We start from the raw sequence: 19,051 nt of genomic DNA on the forward strand, positions 1-19,051 counted from the left end.
TAAAATTAACAAGATTCAGCTGCAGTAAAAACACTAATGGAGTTATTTTTTAGAAAATAATTTCATTTTAAGTGAGGAAATAAATGAACTGGATACAATAACGCTAATAGAGTGATCCATATGCACAAATATAATTCATAAAATATCAGCTCATGAGCTCTTGGAGTCAGCAGCTATTGTAGCCTTTTTTAATATGTCTAGTGTTGATGTATTCAAATGTATGTGTTTGTAAGGAACCTGTTTGTACTTTATGTTGGGAATTGTTTTATTTATTTATTTCTTTATTTATGGTTTTTGTTTATTGTGATTCTTATCATTACCGTGATAAATACCAGAAATTATCGGGATCATTTTTTTTAAGTCTATATTGCCCATCCCTAATCAGCATTTGTAGATAATGTTAATGTCACCTTATGCTGACTCTTTGTATTTCCGCTCCCATTGAGAGTCTACAGTGAAATAGCATTTCAACCTGACGTTTCAGTGCTTGGTTACGTGTCATCATCGACGTGTTTATCCTCACCGGTCGTTTGTGTCTCTCTGGACGAAGCCACGGCGCCGTTTTATTCTGTGTGCACTCACCGTCTGAGCTCCGTCTGCAGCAGACAACACAGGCAGGTTTAGTTAAAAGGATCTTCAGCTTTTCTGATGACATGGCAGCCTCTCAGACTCTGTCATGTAGAAAATGTTTATTACAGCGCACGAGATGCTTCAAAGTGTGCATCACTGGCTCGAGCCGTGACACTTTTAACTGTACTTAGCCTGTTCCTCTAATGGAGGGTGTGTGCTTTGCTTTGTGGCCAAGCCTGCTGGAGGATGACAAAGAGATTTATGACTTGTTTTGTCTACTTTACTGCTCTGAGTGTTCATTGCTTAATTATTGTTTGCTCACGTAGGCTCACCTGTAAGATAAAACACAACAATGGATATGGTTATTTGTGTGGTTTACATTAAACTGAGAGCGTTTTCACCCCTGCAAACGTATTTCCCTTATTGAAGGAAGTCTTAATTGTGATGGAGGACAAACATCAAAGACGATGCTAAACCCAGTCAGGGTCCCATGACTTAAATTAGTAACACCATCACTAATGACGGGTGATTTAATACATCTAATAACAAGTACTGTTCATCATATTTTTATTCAGACGAAATGTCTTAAATTAAGGCAAGTAAAATCAGATATACAATACTTCAATTAAACCAAATTATCTGCCAACAGAATTGGAAGAATTTAGCAAGCAAAATTTTTCAGGCTAAAAATAAACATGTTTTGCCATAATTCAAGATATTTAATTTTTTCAAGATATTACCATTGCATTGTATTGTCATATTTTGATGACAGGTACTTTTTATTTGGTAAATTATATCTGGTACTACTTACATTTGGGGGGTTACCATATTACCATATGTTGGGCTAGTTGACAGTTTTAGCGATAGCATTCTCGAGTTTAATAATTAAGATTTAATCATAAAGTATTATATTAGTTAAGATGTGTCTTCTAAGGGGTGTGTTTAACACTCACCATCATAACGTTCCACCTACCTTATGGACACGTAATTAGAGAGAAGAGTAGAAGAAGTCATCCTTGTAAAACAGGAAGTGCCATCTTTGAACAGAGATGGGGTTTAACACAATCTCTCAAATATCTATATTTACGTCATCGTAGTCACTTCCCAGGGATTATTTGTTTCCAGGAACCTTGAGTAAGCTAATAAGTCTCTTGGATGAGAGGTAAAACGTCTACTAGCAAAAGACCAAGTATAGTTGCCTAGACTAAACTTCCAAAATCAACATGACCTGGATGACTGAGAACCTTCTCAGAGAATTATTTACTATATTCATTCTGTTCTTCCTGTTGTTTATAGATGACATTACAGGGACCTTGCTTTTCCTCTCCGGTTCACGCCCACATGGCTGTAATCAGCTAGAGAGATAGATAAAACTTTTTTTTTTACTGCGAAGTGCCAGAAAAACATGTTTCTTTTCTGACAGTAGAGGCGTTGATCTTTGTTTGGAGCAAACCTTTGTGACTTCCTTTCGCGGAGCTGTTCCCACTCTCTTCCCTATTTTTACGCCACATCCTGACAGCAAGAGTTCTTGGTACTTTTAGCAAACGTATAGCTGACAGCTCACTTTGACTGTTCACTCAGATGTACAGCAGTGAGAAGGGATGGATGTCAAGGGTGAAGCGCTGGAGAAAGAGGAGGAGGACACATTGTGACAGGGATGTTGTGATGCAGTTTACACAAGATCATCACACATAAAATCTGGGCTTATTTTTGCTTCTCTTTCTTTTTACCCTCTGCCTACTCACATTGGACTTATTTTCATTCTTACTGGTACTGTTGCTCTGGAATGAACACACTTTAAACCATCAACTTGTAAATACCTTTTTGTCTGCATTCTAAAGCAAAGCTCGAAAATCTTCACTGGAATTACATTTTTGTTCGTTTTCATTTCAATAAGTGATTGTCTGCTTCAGTGTTTAATTAGCGTAATTAGCGGTTTGATGCTTGTAGATGTAAATCGGCGCAAAACTGCATATGAAAATGTTTATTATTCTTTGTTTTTGTTTTTTTTTTGTTTTTTTTACTTTGGTCCAACACTCCAGATTCACACAAACTTCATTATGTATCTCTGCAAAAAAAAAACTACTGAACTGAACTAAAATCTTATAGAACCCAAAATAATACTAATGGATATTATGTGTTTTCTTTAAGGTTGACACCAAATCTGAATATTTCCACACTGCTCATTTGATTAAACATGTGTTCTCACCCTGCTAGTCAGGGCTAACAGATTGCCTGTCATTCCCACTGCCCACATCATCAGTCTGATGTGTAATGTGAGTCCTCCTTCACCATAGGAGGCACTGTGACCTGGTCAAGATGCAGCACAACTGATACAAAATCTGAAAGTGCTTGACATCTAGGAATGCGAGATGAACTACGGCATCACTCGTTGCTGAATCCAAAGGCACATTTTTATCCTCCGGCTCCAGACGAGCAGCTTAGGAGAGTCTCCTATGCCAAACATAAAGGGATAACGCTCATTTATCTTTAGCTATGAACCAAAAACCTTCCCTCTTGTTATTTCTGGAGCCAACGCAGCAGCTGTCACAGCATCCTTTGATCAGAGGAGTTCAAATGAAAGCACTGCATATGAATAATCCTCCAGTTGAAATATGTCAAGCTTTACCTTTTCTTTTTTTCTATTCATTCCAAAACTTTTGCTCCGTGGCTATCTCTCCGTCCATCCTGCTGCGAGGTTTCTCTACAAAGGCAAAGCCACCGATTATCGGCCGGGCAGAGGTAATGCGTCTCTGCTCAGCATTAATTGGCTGATTAACATGAGGGCGGTTTAGCACTTCACTGTCCCACACTCGGCTCATTAATCAAGAGGGAGGCTGTGCCAGCTGAACCGCTGCCAAAACAGCTCGAGAAGGAGAGCAACAGGAGGGGACGGGTTCAGCTCACAGCTGACGGACACACGGAGAACTGATGGTCAAGAAGATGGAGCCACTAACGGACCCGTCTTAAAGGGGTCCTCCACTGTTTTTACAAATGTGGTCTAAAATCTTTGAAATGTACTTATTTGCCTAACAAAACGCATTATTTTGCACCATATTAGTTTTATTAACTGTTAAAAATTGCACGACTATACCATTTTAGAGCCTATGTGCCACCATCTTGAAATTTGCGTGATTGTTCATGCAAAAACACCCCATTGTTTCCTATTGGAGTAAAAAATTCAGCCTCTCCCATAGGAGAGCTCCTCTTCTCTGCTTTATTGTCTCTTAACCGCAGAGTCGGAACTGTCGCCCCTTTGGTCACAGTTTTTTTTGGGGTCACAACTGTTTTTATTCTCTTTCGGTAAACAAAAGAGGTTTACATTGGCAACTTAGAAATCAAAGAATCCTGGGGGTGTCCCACCAATGAGCCCACCTGCATCAAAACACTACAATTTTTAAAAGCTATTCCCACTCGTTTTCGAGCCCAACCAGGCCGTTTACATGATCTAATGTTGTTTTTTAGAGACCCAGTTAAAGTGACAGAGGTGCCCTCATTACCAGAAGTGTCTCTTATTTATTCAAATCACGAGTTGTTTTTTCTTCACTGACATCGATGGATTTCCATGTCTTTTAGCCTAGCTCATTATTCCATGAATAAATGCTTTGGTACCATCCTCATGTCGGTCAGACAGTTGTTTCACATTCTACACAGTTACCTCATCTCTCTTCTTACATCAAAGAACAAGAGCACTCAGAGTGCAAAACTTCACCAAGTGCCAGATCTCCTCTTTTCCAGATATTGGTAGTTATCTGCATCATTGATTATTCACACTTTAAAATCTTGGAAGAAATGTATATCCCCATTAATAACAATACTGTATGTCCAAATTTATGGACATGGCCATTTTTTGAAAAATTACGATGAAATGTGCAAACCGTATCCGATTTGGATGAAATTTAACCGAGTCTAAATTTTTATCTGTCAAATTTTATGAAAATCTGTTTTCATTTTGAGGTAATCCTTGGTGGAGGTAGAAACCAACTGCTCATGGGAATGTTACACTGTAACACTTTGGTTACCTCTTAACCAGAAGATTTTCAATTTACCAATTTGTCCAGACATTACTTCAGAGACAGAGAAACAAGGTAATTGTAACAGGTTGATAATTACTTAGTGAGTGTTGAACAAGCTTTTCCTTTTCCTTTGTTAACTTAAACCACAAAAACATCTTGCCGTTACACGTTGTCTTTCATCCACACAACACGTGTTAGAATCTTTAACACAACAAATGAGCCTGAGCTCATGAGTTTTCAATGTAAGTGATCTACCAAAGTATCTAACTCATGCTAATTAAATGGATACGGCTGTTCTTTGTGGTCACGATACAAAGCTGCCTTATTTTTTGTAGCTGTAATGCCAAACTAGGAAAATGCCTCTTGCAGCCTGTTGAGTCCTGGATCACGTTCTGCCTTTGATGGTTACAAGGATCTGGCAGCTGAACACACCCCCACTTTTTCTTCACTTTTTTTCTATTTCATCTGTGTTCCGGCAGCATCATCTGGTAGCTAATTGTCCCCATGTTTATGTGTGGTGCGCGAGTGTGTTTTTGTTCATAATTGAAGGCAGCAGCCTTCTCTCTATAGCTTCCGGTTTTGTGCCCCCCTCCCACGTCTCTGTGCTAATTATCAGCTGATTTACTAGCATCGCTGGGGTGTTGATGGAGGGAGGTTCCGTTGTTCTTTTTCAATAACGTAATGTCCTTGCAGATGACTGATGACTCGGCGGTGAATGTGCTTTGGAACAATGAGCTTTGGGCTCGCTGTTAAACGTGATACAGGCAAAGTTCTACTTGGGCTATAAATACACTTGTATCTGCCACTATTGTTTGAAACACTGCACAGAAATATGATGAATTTTCCTGAAGTTGTAAATAAGGCAGATTCTTTATGTATTTGATAAATCAATGCAACAAAAAACAGTCACGTACGTCATATACTTTATATTCTGAAGCTGGATTTGAATATTTTTAATGTCTTTATTCAGTTGGTTTTATCATCAGTCTTCTTGTCAGAACTAAGAAAGAAAAATGTCTGTTTCAAAACACTTTTTTTTAGACTTTTACTTGTCGAAAAAACATTAATGCTCAACAGACATGATGACAAATATAATTTACTGTTAACTTTAGACAAATCCACAGATTAGTCGCTTTTGGCTTTAAAGGTGCATTCACACCGAATGTGACTTCAGCGACTCTGGCAACTAGATTACATTTAAAATCAATGTAGACGCGATGTTAAGCAACCTCCCTTCAAGCGACGCCACTCGAGCAATTCCAGCGACTAACGAAGAAGAATCCACTGTTACCAAGTAACTCGGCCGTGGACGCGCTCTGAAAATATGCGCCAGCGTCTGCTGGCAGCGCCCCCTGCTAGGCTCTGGCCCGGTTTTCCGTCCGTCGCTCGAAACTGAAACCCCACTCTGTGGCGGCGGGCGCGGCGGTCTCGCCCTGGCCGTTGCCCCGGGTGAAAAACAGGTCATATCATCGTGGAATTGACATGCATTGGTATCGGTTGATACTATGCAACCGGGTATCGGTATCAGGCCCAAAAATGGGCATCGGAACAACACTAACGTAGACGACGTGTGCAACCCTCTCAGGGTCGTCACGTCACTGGAGCGATGAAGCGACAAAGCGAGCAAAAAACACGACTATTCCATCAACTTATCGAGGGCGATTTAAGCAACTATAGTCTCTTAAGTGTCGTTCGGTGTTAACGCACCTGAAGTCCCACACCCGGATGTTTGTCTGCTTCAAGCTGGTTCAGACATAAATAAATCTAATGTGGTGTTTTGGAGGCTTCATACAAGTTATCTTCATACTGTATTTTACGGTATTTAATTCCTATTTTTACTCACTAGATGGTGAAAAATTATTGGATAGGTTGCTCTGCTGTATAAGTCGCCTTCTCAATTTTAAATGAATAAAAGTTGCAATTTATAATCCAAAAAATACCAAGAATAAGTGTAAACATTGAACTGGCAGTGGTGGAAAATCTGACACTGTGTGTGTTGACAGTTATCTAGATCTGCACACGTGCAGCCACACAAAACACAAATAGCCCAATTAGGATCAAGCCATCACTGTTACACATGCCAGTATTGGAGAGAAATAATGACATGGGCCACTGATGTGAACCAGATGAGGCACAGCAAGGGGACGCGAGGGAGGAACACGAACAAACTGGGAATGACACACGCAGCGGAGGTCCACAAAGTAACCATCACTAAGAATAAATACTTGAGATACTTTCCCACACTGCGTGAGTCTTCCTCCTCAACCCCTGCAGGTGTGTTAGTGGTCCAGTGGGAGCTCAGCGCTGTCGTTCACTCTACAGTTAGTTTTTTACTACTCGAGTTGATGTTATTGGAACCAAAGTGCATCCATTTTTATGTGAGCCGTGCTGAAGCCAGCTCGGCTCGGCCCGCATCCTCCCAGAGTCCCGGTTCAGGCGTCGCTTTTCTCCAGCCTGGACACAGCATGCAGTCGCCTCTCGGGCGGCCCCCTGACCTCTTGACGCATTTCCTGACCCAGGAAATAGAATTAACACCTTTGTCAAGGCCGAGGGCTCCGACAGTCGCACACACAGCTGTGTCGACCCAGCCTGGGCCTGGTTCAGACCCAGTAGACCAAACAAAGAGATGGGAAACCAAGCAGGAGGTTCTGCTGTCAAAGTTGATGTGTTTTACTCATTTTTCCCCCTATGTATTTCTGATTAAAGACAAATAAAACCGATTAAATGTAGTTTAAATTTTGTATTTGGACTTTAGGTCAAATTGATGATTTTGGCAGAAAAAGCTCATTTTGATGTAGTTTTAGTCGTAGTCTGAGTAAAATGCAACAAATTTTCAGTCAAAATTTGGTAATCAGGACTTTTTCAGTTATGTTTTATAGTTTTAGTCCAGTAAAGGACAATAATAGTCGACTAAATCTGTTACAGATATAGTGGAGTGGTTATGCATTTTCTAAAATATTCAATTACTATTCATCAACTTGATATTGGAGGTTATTGTTATTGTTTGTAAATACACACAACCACATTTGATGTGATCAATGTGTAGGGTCACATGATCGCATGACTTCTAATTGGTTTTCGTCCCATGTCATGAAATTAAGTTTTTATTAGTTAACGAAAATATCATTTTATTTTGATATAGTTTTCGTTCAAATGTATTTATTCTTAATTAGTCAAAATCTATTTATTGTCAATTTTTTGTTGACATTTTCAGTCGACAAAATGAGGTGTGGTTGCGTTTTCTCTCACTGAGCTTTCCTCTTCGGTCTGAGCTGTGGCGTTACATGATAATCTGTCCATTAGATGTTTTATGGACTGCGCCTTGATATTCCATCATGTCAGTGCCTTATCTGTTTTCTTCATTAGTTAAAGGCTTTTATCAAGCCAGTAAGTGTGTACACACACACACACACACACACACTAACACACACATCTTTTGTGCACACACAGATTAGCCAGTTCCTGCGTTTAAGCACCCCATATGTTTGCATTTTAGTCACACATTACCCGTCTCATGGGAGCACTTTGAAGCGCGCTCCTCCAGAGCAGATCATAAAACAGGAGTAGAAGTAGTTTTTCACATAGTCGTAGCCCAGAACCCTCCCACCAGCGCCGCCTCGCACCCACCAGCTCTGCACCTTCACCTTCCACCTCCAGTCCATTTACTCTCCCAAACGCAGAGCTGAGATATGAGCCGTGGCAGCCTTCAAATTGTTTCACTTCACATGTTGCATTAAAAGCCTGACAGGCTGCAAAGGTGGGAAGTCCTGTGATTTGATCCAAAGTGTTCCACACATTCAGCCGCGCTCTGGTTGTAAACAAGACAAACTGACTCTGATTGCTTTTGTGTCCGCTTTGCACTTTTTGTTTGTCACTTTTTGTTTCAAATCAACTCTGGTGATTGTCCAAAGGCTTTTAAAAACAGTACTGTGTGTAACTGTTTAATTTCAACATAGTTTGGGCTAAATATGTGTTGTTGGTTATATTTGGATCTGTTTTGCTATGTGTGTATGCAGAGTAATGTACGTACTCCTTCATGTCACTAGGTGGCAGTAGGTAGCACTGTTGACCTGCTAATTTGTACCAAATAAAATGTTACAGGATAGTTTAAGGCAGGAATGCAACTTTTACACATAGCGGGGTCAGATTGAGAGTCACGTGATCAACATTTTATGTCAGCATTTAGAATAATGACCATTCTGAGCATTAACCCTGGATATAACAAAAAGTTTGTCTGTTTTTGTTCTCGTTTTGTATGTTTTTGTTTGTTTGTTCTGTAATTCACTTTTGAGTTTTTGGAATAATTTTGTGTATTTTAAGGTTTTTCGTGTGTATTTTGCTGTAGTTTTGTGTCTGTTATGGAGGCATTTTGTAGGTTATTTTGCTGTTTTTGTGTATTTATTTGTCATTTTGTGTGTTTTTGAGTCCTCTTTTACTTGTGTATTTTTCTGTAATTTCATTGTTGTTTTTTTTAAGTCGTTTTGTCTGACTTTTTCTATTCTTCTGTGTGTTTTTGGAATCATTTTGTGCGTGAGGACTGCATTTAGCCCCCACACCGTCACTTTCCCATGTCTGGTTTTAATTTTTCATCTTTTGTATTGTTCTTGCTTCAGATAATGTTTTGAAATGCTTGAATTGCAATGAGCGTAGACGAGAATACTAAAAAAAACCAAACGTGTTCAAAGCTGATTTTCACCGATCGATTGATTAATTTAAATGTCTTTCTTCTGTCCTCACAGTACTTCGAGGTGCCGTTTGACTCTAACATGAACCGTACGAAGAATCGTCCACTTGTCCGAGGACAGATCAGGTACACATTTCATATCTATTTAATTTAATTAAATTAATTATGTATGCCTGACCTAGTGTGCATTTTTAGTCTCTTGGCAGGTAAATAATCAACCTGTCATATTATTTGATAGAAACTCAATTTGCAGCAGTTCCAACACTGCAGTAAAAAAAACGTATTTGTTATTTATAAATGTTCTCTTCTTTATTATTATCATTTTTTTAAGTCTTTACCACAATTAACCACTAATAAAAACAATTGGAGATGGATTAGTGAAGTAAGACTCGTCTTGATCACAATATTTTCAGTTTACTGTCAGTATAAACGAATAGAATATCCTATTCTATTCTTCTAGTATAAACACTTACTATCAGTGAAATATAATGTTTAAAAATTTAAAAAATATTTAATAAAAATGTCCAAACGTTATCTAATGCAGTGATTCTTAATCTTTTTTGGCTCAAGTCCCCCTTTCTCTAACTTTTGAATCCAAGTACCCCCTTCGTCTGACATTTTACTCAGAATTCTGTGAAAAAAGAGTAAATAAGTGTAATGAAATGGTATTTAGTGCCTCCTGAATAGATTTATTTATACAGTTTTTATCATTTGCCAAGACTGACTTTTGTATTTTCAGTTCATGTTCTAATTAAGAACATCATTTTGTTTTGTTTTTTTGTGTCATTTTGTATATTTTGTAGTTTTTTTGCCTGTTCTTTTTATTATTCAGTATATTTTATTCTTATATTGTGGATTTTTGTTATAGTTTTTGTGTGTTGTTGGTATTATTTAGATTATTCTCTCTCAGTATGTGTTTTTTTGGTGTCGTGTGGTTGTTTCTCATGTCGTTTTGTATGTTTCTCTGCTATTTTTGTGTATTTCGTAGTGTATTTTTCTCTCATTTAATGTGTCCTGTGTCGTTTTGTGAGTTAGTGGTCATTTTTTGTTTCATTTTTAACCAAAAAATTAACATTATAAAACCCCATATGCTCATATACCCCATGCTTTCACTTGTAATTATCTGCACTCTTTATTTCAAGTACCCCCTGTAGTGCCATTGCGTACCCCTAGGGTTACACGTACCCCCATTTGAGAAACATTGATCTAATGAATGCAGAGCGAGGCCTAATCCAATGAAACAGAAGTCATTGAAGCCTTTTGTGATAGTGTTAATTTTTGACTAATGTTAACAAAAACTACATCAAAATATATTTATATTTCCGTGGCCTGTTAAAATAAAGATGAACAGTGGTGATAGAAGTGTGTCCGTGGTCCTGGTGTGTTTGTCGTCTTCTCCTCCTTCGCTTCATACGACGCAGTGAGAGGACGTAGAGCAGATGGAACCTGATTGGTTCTGTCAAACAAGCTGTCAGACTTACGCTTTTTACACCGTCTCCATGTTGTTTTCAGAGGTGTCTCTCAGCTTTGTTTGACTTTACTGTCAAACCCGCTTCTCCCTCATATGATGTCAGTGTTGGACACAGTTTGGCATCCACACACACACACACACACACTCGGTCTCTCCCACGCCCACATGCAACTGTATGGTCTCCTTTTTGGGTCATCTTAGTGAAATCCAAAGGATTTTTTTTAGTTTTGGTTGTGTAATAAAATCTTTATCTTCCTCTTTAGCTGAGCAACTTTAACAATGTTTAATTTTTATTTTGAAAAACCGACTGAATGAGCACATGGAAGTCTTTCTTCCGTGCTGAGACCCACATGAAACAGACATAAAACCACTAATCGCATTATTTACCCCCATCTCGCTGCCTGCTGCGCTACCAAAATAAAAGCTCTTTTGAAGGAAGAAAAAGAAAAAAAAAATGAGATTTGGATCTGCCCCGTCTTTAATTTATGGAGCATTTACTGGTGAATTTAAAGCAGATTTTAGTGTCACTGCTTTGAGTTAAAGGAGGAGCTGAAAGCCTGAGTCGCTGCGGTTTCTGTTGCTAGTTTTCATCTCCGGCGTGTGCACGTGCACGTGCTTCTCATCTCATCTCATCGGATCAGTTTCCTTTTAAACGCATCACATTTTCTCTGTTACCATTGGTGGGATTTTTCATAGATGGACGTTTTCTGCCAGGGTTGTGGTCAGTTACATTTTTCCAATTACAATTACGTTTTCAATTATCCATGTGCAGTTATGATCACAGTAATTGGCATTATTTCCAATTACAAATACAATACTAACTTTTATTAATATAGCGTTGTGATGATTGTATGCAGTTTTTTATGCGTTTTAGCATCTTTACATTTATATTTTAGTGCATTTATTATAATGTCTTATGAAAAAGTCCAACTAGGGACAAGAGTTGGAATTTAGCAATAGCTTTGAACTATTTGTACAAAACATCAGTTACAGTCATACATTTATAACGTTTTTTTTAAATAGGAAACATATTTTAATAATAATTAACTACCTACATGTAAGCCATAGAACCTTTTTGCCTTTAATTAAATTGCAATTGACAGTTTTTAGTTAATTTCCATGGCAATTACAAAGTCAATTATCTTAACGCATTTACAATTAAGTTACGATTACAACGTCAACAGAATACTTTTTAAATTACAGTTATGATTACAATTATGCCACAATTGTAATAATTATCATTTACGCAATTACAATTGAACCGTCCCCAACCCTGTTTTCTGCTTATTTCAAATTGTTTATTGATTAAAAACTAAAACCCAGTTTTGGTGCAAATTGTGCAAGAAAAAGTTTTCCGACCTATTATTATTATTATTATTATTATTATTATTATTATTATTATGTTAACCCTTAGTGATGAAAATAATAAACACCCGTTTTTTTTTTTTGTTTCAGGCTCATTTATTGTTTTCATTGATTCAGTCTTAAACCAGAATCTATTTAAATTGGAAAAACGTTGCTTCTCGTGTCAAATATTATTATGTGATTAATTTAGATTAATCAAGATTAACAAATTACAAAGTCTTAAATTATTTGGATCAATTTTATTTAATCGAGTCCCATCAATAATAAAAATATGAGACGATATCGACCATCGTATCGATTTCAGCACAAATATTGTGTTTTGAGTTTTCAGTGCTAGAAATCAACTAAAGTGTTATATAAAAAAATGAAGTTATATGGAACCAAATATGACGTTTTAACCAGAACACGTGGACAATTACTGAAGAACCAGAAATTTATAATGACCTGATTAATGAATTATGGTTCCCGTGGATACGGCAAGCACAAGCAGAAATGATCAACTGTTAATAGTGTAAATATTAATGAGTTAAAGCCAGAAAACATTTGTACAATTATCATTTTCAATACAGTAAGTTGACTTTTCATTCAATATTTTTGTCTTATTTTAAGTCTAATAAGAATATTAAATCACTCTTAATAGTTTGTAAATAACTTATACCAGAATTACAATTATGTTTTCAATTACCCATGTTCAATTTCAATTCAATTACGATTACAGTGACCAGCTTTTTTTTCTTTCAATTACAATGATTTTTTTATTCTCAGAAAGTCAATTACAATTATGTTCTCAATTACTAAAGTTCATTTATAATTAATCACAATTACTGAGACTGTAATAAATAACCTAATAAAAGTGAACCATCCTCTTGTGTTAGCTTTCTGTTAGCATCTCTAATGCTAACATGTCCTAAATCAGCTGTAAAATACACTAAAAACAAATATCTATCATCTAATTTATTTTCTATCTATTGATTATCTTGTTAGGCTTCTTAATCAATGAAAATATAGGATTTAATATTTATAGTGTGGACGTCTGAGCCTTTTTTTTGTCAGTGGACCCCGAGATTTATTTATTTTTAAATGTTAAAATGTAGGAAAGCTTGATATGAAACATATTTTAATAATTGTTACCTACATATGTGTAGAACTGTAACATTATACAAATTATAATTGACAATTTTTATGGAATTTTCATGTCAATTATCAGAACTCAATTACAATCTCATTACGATTACGACAGCAACAGATTTTTAACGTTACAATTATAATTATGCCATAATTGTAATTACTGTAATTATCAATGACCCTGACTTCCATTATCCCTTCAGTGCAAACACAAACCCTCTTTTAAGCTGAAAATCCATTTTCCTCTCCGTCAGCCCCCTCCACGCCGTGACCTTCGCCCTGGCCTGCGGCGTCCCCGGGGTCGCCCTCCTCACGCTGGTCGTCAACCCGTTAACGGGCTTCCTGGGCGCCCTCAACATCTTCCTGTACACCTGCTGCTACACGCCGCTCAAGCGTCTGAGCATCACCAACACGTGGGTGGGGGCCATCGTAGGCGCCATCCCTCCTGTGATGGGCTGGACCGCCGCCACCGGCTGTCTGGAGCCAGGTACGAGACGTGTGCGTGTGCGTGTGTGTGACACAGTGATGGAGTTACACTTTTTATAAGTTTTAAAAAGTATTAAATTCATGAATCTAAATATGAGGATTTAATTGTCATTAGTGATGTGTCGGTCGGAAAACGAACCGACTCTAAGAACCGGCTCTTTGACGTGAACGACGGGTTGTTTAATTGGTCAATATGTCGTCTCTGTATGCGCTGAGCAGAGGGGGGAGGGGCTATGGTTTCACATTAGTTTCAAAACAACAGCGCGCATAAAACCCGTAGTTAGTGAGCGGGCACGCGCTAGCGGTCCCTCTATGAGGTGAATTCTCACACGCTTACATGCGCCGTTCTTGGTAACTCCATGTATGTTTGACATCACTTCCTGTTTGCTCGCGTAGCAAAATCACTTTACCCACCAGGATCAACCCCTCAAAGCTGAGGCACTTGGTTTTTGTCAATGCCAAACTTCACTGAAGGAGAAAACTTTTACCTTGATGCAGAATTGTTTTCATTTTCTTTTACATTTTAATTTACACGTTACCTTCTGTATGTTGTTTTACATTAAACGTGTTCAGTAGTCAAAAAAAGCTAAAAGTTAGTTAGGGTCATTTGTAAATACTGTAGTTAAACATTTATTTTTGCACTTTCTAATTTATTTTATATTTCATCACTCTGTAGAGTGTGTAAATAAATGTGTATTTATGTAATAAACATTTAGTGCATGTATTTCTACATTAGTAATTTATATTTTATATTTACTTCGTCTTAAATCAATGTTCCAAAAGTCTTGCATTTTAACACATAATAAGTATGATTTTTATGTATAATTTACCTTAACATTGTACAATCATGCCATCAGAACCAACTACTAACAGTAATGTTGACTTTCAACAACACAGGGAAATGTAAATTTAACAAAAATTGCCTGTCCAACGAATATTGTACTTAATGGTTTTTAGCGTAATTTCTATTATTTTAATCTGTTTTATTTGTGTATTTTACTGTCTTTTTGGGGGCCGCCAGTTACACGTCTGCATTAGACATTGGAAAAAATGTACCCGAACCCTATGTAATTAATGTGGCGTTTTTTCAAATTCAAATGGCAATAAAAAGTCTTAAAAAGTGTTGAATGTAGTTTGACTGAGGCTGTAGAAAACCTGTATAATCAGATCAACAGCAGAACTGTTTCCAGCTTCTTTATGTTTATATAAAACGGTAGAGTTGTGTTTAAAAGCTTTTCCATTTGTTGGTGAAGGATTTGCAAACGCTTAAATAAAATTTAACAATATTTTACTGTTTATCTTTTCTTTAAAAATATTAAAAAAAAATGAACAAAGTCATTCAAATTTTAATCATGCGTTCTATTCCTATCTTTGCAAAAAGAACAGGTCCAAGTTCATCTATTTACTCATTTCTTTAGTAGTTTTTACTTTTTTTGTTGTTTCAAATAATCTTTTTTCAATTAAAATTAAAATTCAATTTAATTATCCTCAAAAATACTCATTTGCGCTTTAATTTTGTTAAAGATGCTGTGCATTTGGTGTTTGGATTGTAATATTTTCTTAAGAAAACAGTAAAAAAAAAAAAAAAAAGGAAAGTGTCATGGTTAATTGCATAAATGTTAATTGCACAACCATGTTACATAATTCACAAACAAAATGACACTAAAAGATGCACCAAACAACAGAAAAAAATAGACAAAACCACATTGAAAACCAAACCAAATATTCTAATGTTGACATTAAAGTTGATAATGTGGCCCTCAGATCAATAATTACATTTTTGTGGCCTTTGATCTATTGTTTGTGTTTAAAATCAATGGAATTATCGAAACCAAATCAATCTTTATTCATGAAAAGCGCTTTTCGTACAAAGAATACAGCTCAAAGTGTTTTTACAAAGTAAAAAAACACCCACCCTGTCCACTACACACAGATAAACAGGTTGAAATAAGGACAATATATACAACATTTATGTTGTTGGACTTGGCAAAATATCTGACATTTTAGTTTAAACACAGGAAATGTTCCTTAAATATATTTCACAGGATGAGTTTTTAAGCCATGAGGAAGTTAGTGCATGAGTGCATAGGTTAGCATGTAGCCGTAGCTTCCTGTTAACGTGTGATGTGTGATGTGTGCACAACATTTCACGGTGAGTGCAGCCTTTCCATCAGGTTGCAGGAGAATCAAAGGAATGCATCATTAACGCCCCCCTCTCCTCCTGTCTTTTATCTCCCCCCCTCCCCGCAGGTGCTTTGTTGTTGGGCGGCTTCCTGTACAGCTGGCAGTTCCCCCACTTCAATGCCCTCAGCTGGAACTTGAGGGAGGACTACTCCCGCGGCGGATATCGCATGATGTCTGTCACCCACCCGGCCATGTGCAGGCGGGTGGCCCTGCGCCACAGCCTGGCCCTGATCGGCCTGTCCAGCATGGCGCCGGCCGTGGGCGTGACCACCTGGGCGTTCCCGCTGGTGTCCCTCCCCATCAACGTCTACATCAGCTACCTGGCCTTCAGCTTCTACCGGCGGGGCGACCGCGGCAGCGCCCGGAAGCTCTTCTTCTGCAGCCTGTGGCACCTGCCCATGCTGCTGCTGCTGGCGCTCACCTGCAAGAACCACCGCAGGGAAAACAAAGCGCCGGCCTCGACTGAACTCTGAGAAGAAAACGAGCTTGAAACACTTTTCCTCAGCGGTGCTAATAACTCTCGTTTCAGGAAATGAATTGGATCAAAGAAAATGACGGGAAAACACATGTCAGGTTTGAGTGTAAATATTCAATATTTATTTATGTTGGCGTTCAACCACTTCCTCCTCCTTCTCATGTTGTACATGAACGCCGTTAAATGAACGCGTGACGTGGAAATGACCTTCATGCAAACTCCAACATCCTCAGATGATCTCATGCATTATAAGAAATGCAAAAAAATACTGTAATCAAGGTGTGTGTGTGTGTCAGAGAGTCTGTGTGTGGCTGTGTGTGTGTGTGTGCAGCAGCTGGACTCTACACACTTTCTTTTGGCTCCCACACACGCCTCATGTCTGTCACAGCTGCACCCAAACAAAGGAACAAACATCCTTTCACAATAAAGTTCTAATGCCTCTTTTTCCGTCTGTTTTCTCAATATATATATATATGTATATATTTTTTTTACATTGTTTTGATTTGATTTGATTTTTATTTCGAACATATACACAAACCAAAGTGTAATTGCCACAGTGATAAAATAATAATTAAGAATAATACAAATAAAACAAAATAAAGAGATAATAAATGGTTACAAAGTCCTGCTTGTGAAAGTGAGTATAAGGAATTATAAACGTATATGATGTTATTGCTTGTAACTAGTACTATACATACATTTTCTTATACAGCTATTCACACTATAAGAGGAGACGATTCATCTATTCCACTATACATTCATCTGTCCAAACATACAAGTATATACACACCTGTATATTCTTTTTCTTATAACATTTGTGCGTCGAGAAGATAAATTGTATATATTTTTGTTTAAATACAGACATTTTTACTAATTTTCAAATCATAAGTCCAACAAAATGAGCATCCAGGCTGAAGTCTCTTCACTGTCACATGTCCATCAGCATTATAAGTCTTGTAGTATTTTTTTTTTTTTCATTTCCATCACCGCACCTCCATCCTGTCCCTGCCATCCCGACTCCATAAAACAGAGGAGGAGGATTTAGTCGCGACCTGAGACGCTCGACATCCTCGTAAAGAGTCTGAGCGGATACAGTTTGATATCAGAGCATGGAGCCAGCTGTTGTTTGGTCAGTAACACACACACACACACACACACACACACACACTGAGCATGTGGAAAGACTGACTGGTTTTGACCTCTAAGTCAGTGATGGGCAACTTTTATCACAACGGGAACCACGAAAATGTGATGTCTGAAGCGAGGGCAACATTATTAGCATTAATTATTCATATTTGTTATTTTATTCTGTGTTTTTCTCACAATTTATTTATGTATTTATTTCTAATGTTTTGTTTTTTGAGTGCTATTTTTGTTTTGTGTAACTGTCGTTCTTGTATTTGTCGTAATTTTTGTATTTTTTTCTCATTTGGTGTGTTTTTCGAGTCATTTTCTGTATTTTTGTTGTCGTTTTGTATATCATCAGTTTTTTAGTTGTAGTCTATGTGTTTGGAGTCAATTTGTGTAAATTATTTGTATTTTTCAGTTTTTTTTCTCCTTTTATGTAATTTTCTGTACTTTTCATGCAATTGTGCTGTTTTCTTTCTGTGTTTCTGGACTCATTTTGTCTTTTTGCTTTGAGGTCACACAAAATTAGAGTCATGGCCATGTGTAGCCCCCGAACCGCCAGTTGCCCATGTCTGCTTTAAAAGCTTTTCCTGTCGGCGTTACTGAATGTGGAGTTTTTGCTGTGTCGTCACTTTTCATATTTGTCAATGCATCTCAAACAACAAACTATTGCAATATATAATTATTTAAGTGTAAAAAAAAAACTGACTGTCAGTTTTACTTTTAAATAATTCATCTTTCATATTTGCAGAAGTTGTGATAGTAAAGAATATTTGCAGTAAATCTTCAGCTTAGTGGAGAAATTTAAAATAGGAGGAACTCACATAATACACAGAATTAACTTTAGAGTAAAGAAAATCATGTAAACAATTATAAATAATATTAAAAGAAGAAGATTGTCACCACTACTATGTTGAGTGTGGAGAAAATAGTTAGTTTTATTTTAAACTTTCAAAATAAAAGAATTAGAAAAATAAAGGCAACACATGCAGAGCAAAAACTCATACAAGATGTTCTATAATCAATCCAGATTTCTGCTGTACTTATTATAATGTTATTAATATTAAAATATAGTATTATTCTTAGTTGGACTATAAAACAGTGTTTAACTGTGAGCTGCTGAAATTAATATGCAATTTGTTTTTTTTTTGTTTTCTTCTTCCAAATTAAAAAAAAAAACATTATTCCAAAATGTAAAGCTTTTCGCCCAAAAAAAGAGAATAGTTAGATAGATGATCTTCTAAATAGAAAAATAATAAATTACCTCATGCAAATAATTCAGATTTGTACATTTAAGAAGAGTCAATAAAATCCATAAATAGTTAGTTTTATAATAGATCAGAAACCATGTGGTTTTCATTATAATCTTTTATAATCAGAAGCATCACATTCACAATAAACATGCTTTTATTTCATAAAGGAATAATGAAAATAACCCCTAGTGTCCTTTCATTAGTTATGTTTTTAATAATTTTAGTAAGGAAAAACTTTATGAATGACAATACAGATTTCTAAACAACATCACAGATTTAAATGAGAGAAATCAA

General features: G+C 36.9%; 1 protein-coding gene across 1 annotated transcript in view; it reads left to right on the forward strand.

The window, feature by feature from the left end:
- Positions 1 to 16,820, forward strand: part of cox10 (cytochrome c oxidase assembly factor heme A:farnesyltransferase COX10) — a 31,109-nt gene extending 14,289 nt beyond the window's left edge. The window contains exons 5-7 of the mRNA XM_028477140.1: positions 9,326 to 9,396; positions 13,486 to 13,718; positions 15,968 to 16,820. Coding sequence (XP_028332941.1) covers positions 9,326 to 9,396; positions 13,486 to 13,718; positions 15,968 to 16,374 — 711 coding nt within the window. The 3' untranslated portion in view covers positions 16,375 to 16,820. The remainder of the gene's footprint in view (positions 1 to 9,325; positions 9,397 to 13,485; positions 13,719 to 15,967) is intronic.
- Positions 16,821 to 19,051: the final 2,231 nt, after the last annotated feature.

The sequence above is a fragment of the Gouania willdenowi genome, chromosome 19 (assembly GCF_900634775.1).
Source record: "Gouania willdenowi chromosome 19, fGouWil2.1, whole genome shotgun sequence".
Taxonomy (NCBI): Eukaryota; Metazoa; Chordata; class Actinopteri; order Blenniiformes; family Gobiesocidae; genus Gouania; species Gouania willdenowi.